General features: G+C 36.6%; 1 protein-coding gene across 1 annotated transcript in view; it reads right to left on the bottom strand.

Moving 5' to 3' along the window:
* The window catches only part of LOC113827162 (U3 small nucleolar RNA-associated protein 6 homolog), a 19,020-nt gene extending 12,502 nt beyond the window's left edge, over window positions 1-6,518 (bottom strand). Inside the window, exons 1-4 of the mRNA XM_070138228.1 lie at window positions 6,298-6,518; window positions 2,445-2,571; window positions 2,153-2,308; window positions 1,045-1,215 (exon numbers count right to left, since the gene is read on the bottom strand). Coding sequence (XP_069994329.1) covers window positions 1,045-1,215; window positions 2,153-2,308; window positions 2,445-2,571; window positions 6,298-6,389 — 546 coding nt within the window. The 5' untranslated portion in view covers window positions 6,390-6,518. The remainder of the gene's footprint in view (window positions 1-1,044; window positions 1,216-2,152; window positions 2,309-2,444; window positions 2,572-6,297) is intronic.
* Between the last annotated feature and the right edge of the window lie 982 nt (window positions 6,519-7,500).

Raw genomic sequence — 7,500 nt, 5'->3', positions numbered from 1 at the left:
TTGCTGAACAAATCATTAATCAAATTTGATTTGTCATCCATTAATAGTGGTTTTAACAATATGCATATAAAAAAAATCATATCACATTGTTACAATACTCTATGGAAATGAACCAATATCCTCTCCATACACATAGGTTTACACTTTCATAATATTTACACTTTAATAGTAAATCAGTAGTACTATGACTATCTAACCTTATCATAACTCATATCAATATTTCAAAGACCTTTTGTACCCTAATATAGAAATTGGTTGTCACTAAAGGCAACAAGATAACATCTCTACAACAGAAAATGAATGGGTAAATACCACCATAAAACTTTTGAGAACAATGGGGTGTTGGGATACAAAAAAAATTATACCTAATATTCTGTAAGCACACACAATTAAAATTTATGGCACAGGTATCCCATTAGAAATGTTTTCCTGACTACAGCAAGATCCATATTCCTTAGTCATCAACTGAATAATGACGAAGGCTGGAACTTTTCTTTTTCTTTTTATTCATTTTATATACTTTGAAAATAATTGGTCCCATTTAAAAGCCATGGGTAAGGTTAAAAGAGTGACAATAAATAAATAAAAAATAAATATTACATTGCCATCCCAAACACCACTTCCTTTCTACTGCATGTAAATCATACTATGAATTACTTTGGACTCTATATAACAACAAAAAGAGTCTATTACAGCCTTGACATAGACTATAAAATGGAAAATATACAGCCTGAATTAAGATACGGCATAAAAATCAAGCATTCCATAAGAAGTCCCAGAATTCCAAAAATAATAATAATGCCAAAAGAGCTCCGTAACTCCCTGCAAGTAGGAAGCTAAGGCGGAAAACAATACTTGAAAGAGCGCCACAGCCGGCTAAAAGTGTGGGCTGGAGATCTGGTTTGCAATGTACAATCAAAAGTCATTGGAATACTAAACCAAAGTACAAGTATGAATCACAGTTTTATTTCTCACTTTTAGTCCCATATTTCCCCAGCAATTCTTGACGAAACTGCCAAGCCTGTCTATGAACCTCAAACTTACCTCTCTCTTCAGCTGGACAGACTTTGGGTGATGTTGGGAAGCCCCAGAAACAAGAATCCTCCTTGCGCCATCAAAATTGCTCTTCCATTCCAGTTCGTATTTTGCCCAGGCAACCCATACATCAACTTTTTCTGCATGAAACTTAGACTGGGCATAGTACGCTCTGCATACCTGAAAGAAATATAAATGACAATAATCTTGTGCACCAATGAACCTTCCCTTCCCCATTACCTATATTATGATTATACCAGAAATCTACTGGGTATAATTGAAATTCAGTCTTAATTCTTTTATGACTGAATCTAATCAAATGATTGTTACAAATAAATAAATAAATATATAACAACGACAAAAATAACGATTGATGATGATTGATGATCGATGATGATAAAAATTATAACAATAACAACAACAACAATAATAAATATAATACCCGCAGCCAATTTCCAAGCCTTCCTCAAATGAATACAATTCAGTAATAAATGCAAATACACCTCAAGTCCTAAAACTGAAAACTATAAAGTGTGGATATAGACTTGTACCTGAAAACGTCAAACGTCTTTCCTTGAGGCTTATTATTAACCTGAAATACAGGAAATTAGCTTCTTACCTTAAATGATCATCTTTTTTTTTAAATATCAACTATTAACTATTTTTTGACACTACAGTCTTGAACTTACTGTTTCTCTTAATAATGCAAACTGATATTTGATACACATGCTCTATAATATTAAACAGACACATGATAAGTAAGGCACACATACTCGTAACATAGGCTACTCTGATTGAATTGTTGCATAAAAAGATGCTACATATACACTTGGTCTCTGCGACTGTAAGTACTCCAAGTCATACCACAATGGGGTGCTAACTCATTTAATCATACTCCCAGTACAATATTTTTTCCATTATATGAAAGATAAGGACGATATTATTATGAAATATAAATAGGCACTCTTTGTGCATTAACAATCATTATGAAATATTAATACACCCTCTTTCTGCTTTAGCAAACAGATACATATACAAATCTAACAATCCAAATAAAAAAAAGTACGATCCATATAAATTCAAATTTCAAAGATTGAAAGCCATGCACATCACTTACCTCTTCCTTCCAGCCAAGAAACTCAGCAAATTTTATCCTAAACGCCCAAGTGTCAAGGTGTCGAGGCCATGTCCTAGTAAGAGTCATCAAGTTTTCTATGCAGCGCTTTGCAATGGCATTGTCAACTGAATCTTTCTTCTCACTCATATGTAGTTGCTGTAAAAACAAAGTGTTTATTTTTCTATTGTTCCCATTTTTTATGCAAGTTCTAATGTGTACACAATGACACTTACAACACATGTATAAGTAACATACAATTCTTTCTTCTTTGAGTATGATATAAAGAACTAACCTTTCTTCGGAGTCTCAACAATTCTAGTAATTTCTTTTCATAATTAACATAGTTGATGATTTCTGCTTTGCCTTTGGTTCGCCGAGCCAGCCGGTACTCAAAGTTCTTCCTTTTCTGAATTAGTTTTCTGGAAAAAAAAAACACAAGTTGCATTTGAGAAGCAAAAATAGAAGCCAAAGCCTGTAAATTCCCTTAGAAGATATGTATTAAGATATGACACATAAAGCAAACTACTATACTGATTAAAAAGCAATAAAAAGGTGTAGAGTTTATTAAAAGGACTGTCATACTGCATTTGATTTTTTTCTTCTTCTTTCAATAAAGAATATGAATATATCATAGAATACAATGATCTGATATGGTAGGAGACCCTTTCATTAAATGTCTCTGTTAGTGATATTGCAATCTGGGTGCTGTTCTACCCCTTAAGAAAACTCTTCATGTACAAGAGGTTTATAATCACTCTGAAACTATGTTGCTGCTTGTGCACAGCCCTCTATCCACTCAAAGAGCATGTAGTAGCCTTTAAATTTCTACTCTGATTTCAAGTTATAGACAAAGTTTAGCATTACAAATTAAAAAAAGAAAAAGAAAAAAAAGATGGGTACATGAAAAAGAAATACAAACTTTCACTATAGAATTTCAACGGTGGCACACATGGCCTAGAGTTACAGGGGCAATTTCAAGTACATTTTATAAGCGTTTTTACACATTTTTTGCAAAAATTTAAATTCATCCTGTTAATGCCACAATTGCCCCATATGCCAATAAAAAAGTCATTACAAACCAACCGATTCAGACAGCAGACAGATGTGAAGAAATATTTGTTGTTTTGATATACAATGGTACGTAGTATTCAGCGAGAAAATTATATGTAGGGGCAAATATATATTAGCCTAATCTCTAATCTATACTGACAAAGCTTCAAGTTTGTATTTGATTGGTGAAATTGCATCCCCCATCCATTTTGAGCCATTTACCCTGGGGTCCAGGCAGATACGATTGGTGAATACTTCCCCCGTATTGTATAATTGCCACAAGGATCCATGTCAGCAGAGCCCCCTGCTGGGGATTATATGGTTAGTGTGTATTGTATAAATTTCACAGGGGTCTAGGGGATAGAATGCCCAAGGGTGGACGCATCTGTAAAGTTTCAATAGCTGATGAAGCATCTTTAGTAGTGTTATTACACGTATCTATTCCATATTCATACTATTTTAGCCTGTTTTACCTGATAATTTCCCTGATATACTTCACACCCTCCCCTGCCATTGGGTCTATCGCAGCAAGAATGTCAGCTGCGATTGTGACGGAAACGATCATCAGATTCGTTCTCATGACACCAGAATAAACCGGTAAAATTTCAGATTCTGCCAGCCTCCTCCTTTCGAAACGATTGTTTTTGGAATGGATAATTCCTTCGCTGTTTAGCGCTGTAATGCTATTGTTCTCCGTCGCATCTGACTGCTTAAGCAGTGACGTAACTTGTACTTCTCGACGTCAGAGTTGCTTAAGCGAAGGATTTGCAATATGTTTGGGAAAAAATTTCCATGATTTACACAGCAAAACATATCAAAACAACTAACAAAAGCTTTAAATCGTGTTTGTTTAAACTCTACGGAAAAAAGACGCATGTTTCACCAATATAATTACGGTCTACTAATGTGCGGTTAAATCTGGGCTTACTTTTTGTCTGGTTGCCTCACAATACAAAAGCAATAAATTTTGATTACACAAAAATAGCCGATATCCCGAGCGTGTATGTCTGCCGCGAAGGAACGCCCATGAGCCTGAAGAGCGAGGTACATTTTCGTCATTAATAGCTGGATAAGAGCCCGCTGTAGCTTAACCTATAATACATCCTACTATTTCTTCCGTTCTATAAAATGGCGTTGTCCATTTCCCTCTATCACCGCGCGTCACACAAACGGATAACCTCATTCCTACATAATTTTCAATTTTACCTAAAATTTGCGGTGCTGCTCACATCGGGCAGGAATGGTTGCGCAGCATGGACACGGCGTCCTCCATGGAGCCACCGCTCTTTCAGTTATTGCTGTCGCACGCTACATTTAACATTAGTTTATCGATGGGAATAATGCTAGAGCCCCCTTCTATGCGCAAATCGAGACAAATCACACTCCCAAAAGGTTTGTGCACTCGTTGCGAGTCTTTTACGTCACCCGCGCTCATTTAGCGCCCTGCTCATTATTGTTGAGATTGAGATTGAGACCCGCCCATCAGAAGTTTTTCCGTGACATGCCCGCAACGTCATCCTGGTCCCCATTCGTTATGGCAATTTGATTGCGCGCGCGGTTATTGTACACCGATTCAAAGGCGATGTATGCAACAGACAAAAGAAATTAACGTTTAATATTTATCATTAATATTGCGTTTGTTAATAATCTGCCTGCGTTTATTGCAAAATAAGACAAAGAATTAGTTAGTTGCACTCTATAAATATTTGAGTATATATATATTCGTGCAATATGCAATGTGTGTAATATGCCGGTTCTCGTTATAATCTATTTAAATCTTACTAACCTTCTATTGCCGTACCTCCGTATACTTAGTCAAATATTGTTGATGTTGTAGTTTTTCTGCAGAAAAATGCAAATAGCGATTTATCAACATTTCAGCCAGCTATATATTTTCCAACATTTCACACCCAAACCCTTCTCACACAGTTGACAGACAGACACTGAACGTTTTTTTTGTCCGGTGCACACTTTCCGAAAATAGCGAGTTCTGATTGGTCAAGAAATACTGACGTCATTTTCCTCAGTTTTCATTGGCCAGGATTTGTCGCCGTTTATCATACAGTATAATCGCTACCTTGCCAGTAATTGCTAGTTAAGCATGGTGTTCCTGTCTTACTCTTTGACACACGATTCATTTAATATCGCCGATTCTTAATTCTTTACTCTACCACTATACATACCTGTTCCACACACGGTGTCTCGTGACTGGTTAATAGTATTTCCTGTAATACTATTGGCTTTCGTGACAATGTCACGCGCATGTAGTGTCGAATAAATATTTCAAAATGTTTCGTTCGCAATTCAGGCGATAACATTTTTGTTTTTGAAAATCCCGCGCATTTCTTCAGGCCCCTTTTGCTCGTAATATGGGTGAGGCACATCGGTTTGCGCAGAACAAGAAATTTACTTGTTATTGTAAATACTCAATATTATGTGAGTATTACTGGTCTATTGTCATATATATTGATACAGACACAAAATCTGCTTCGTGTACCGTTATGTGGGCATTATCTACGCACGAATCTCGGTGATTAGAATAATTGTACAAAAATGAAACGGCATCATTGTTTTGTTTACAAAAGACAGGAAAGGATATCGGATGGCGATTTTTAAAATATTGAGATAGTACTTCATAACGGGCTCACGGACACTTATGTGTCCAATAACTTCGTTAGTTTTGAGCTGCGACGGAAGTACATAGAAGAAAAGTTTCTTAGAATCACTCGCTTTATCATTTGCATATGTTATTTTTCGTCTAAAAGGCGGCTGGCAGAATTTTGACCAATACCAATAAACCTGACGTAACCATTGTCCGGGAAGGACCAATTGTCACAATGAAAAAAAACAACAACCAAAATCAAAACGAGTTTCATGAAATCCGACTCTTCCCCCTCACCCTTAACCCCAATTTCCCACGAACTAATCTGTTATTAGCATTGGGGTGGACCTGCCAATCCTGAAAACGAATCTTTGCACAGAAAACGACCATCAGATTGGTTCTAACCACAGAAGAATTTCAGAACCTTGTCCTTCCAGATACTTGTCGGTGAATAACACGTTGTTATTGATCAAAAATAATAACAAAACCTCACCTGACTTCCACATCAGACAACAATCCTATTCTCTCCATCTCCTCCAGCTCCGGGATCATCTTCTCCACCTTCAGCTCCACCAACTCCGCCATCTTTGCGGTTTTCCTTCTCTCTCACACCCAAAATATTAACAAATAACTCTCCTTTTAACTTATTCTTATTAGCAACCTCCTATACGTGTTGAGTCCACATGTTGCGTCGGGTGTGTGTGTTTACATGCGGGCGAGACGAGGAGGAGGACGTCGTACTGTTGGAGGAATTGTCGTACTGTGAGGAGAGTTTTCGTGCCGGTCTGGGAATTGTGTTTTAGATTTGTTTGTTTCTTTGTTTGTTTGTTTTCGTACCGGTCTGGGAATTGCAATGGTTGTGATATAGAATTCTGTTTTGTTTTGTTTTCGTGCCAGTCTGGGAATTGCGATGGTTGTGTTATGGAATTTTTTGTTTCGCTTTTTTTTTACTTTTCTCAGGTGTAATAATAGGATATTCACACGAATGATTGCATATAGTTATATATATATATATATATACATATATATATATATATATATATATATATATATATATATATATATATATATATTCATACACACACATACATGCACGTGTGCAGTTACACACGCACACACACACACACACTCACTCACACACACACACACACACACACACACACACACACACACTCGCGCACGCACGCACACACACACACACACACACACACACACACACACACACACACACACACACACACACACACATACTCTCTCTCTCTCTCTCTCTCTCTCTCTCTCTCTCTCACACACACACACACACACACACACAATCACACACACACACACACACACACACACACACACACACACACACACACACACACACACACACACACACACACACAAAAGCCAATCTTCATAAACGGACAAACGACATACATAGAGAATTAATGAAAGCAGCGCCTTTGAGCAATTTTTAGGACTTTATAATTACCCTAAAACGATGAAATACGTAGTTAAGTCATGTTATAAATAGAGATTAAATAGAGATTAAAACAAAATGAGATCAAGAATAATACATATAAAAATACATGCGCCTTTTAAGTTATAAATAACCTCATCAATACTAAAGAGCTCTCCAAATTGACCCCACGAGGTCAGTGATATTAAAGAAAGGTCACTATTGAGTTGTTAATTTATAAGCTCTATGATT

This window comes from Penaeus vannamei, chromosome 24 (genome assembly GCF_042767895.1).
Source record: "Penaeus vannamei isolate JL-2024 chromosome 24, ASM4276789v1, whole genome shotgun sequence".
NCBI classification, from domain to species: Eukaryota; Metazoa; Arthropoda; class Malacostraca; order Decapoda; family Penaeidae; genus Penaeus; species Penaeus vannamei.
The sequence above is the reverse complement of the archived record's forward strand: the minus strand, read 5'-3'. Positions and strand labels throughout refer to the sequence as shown.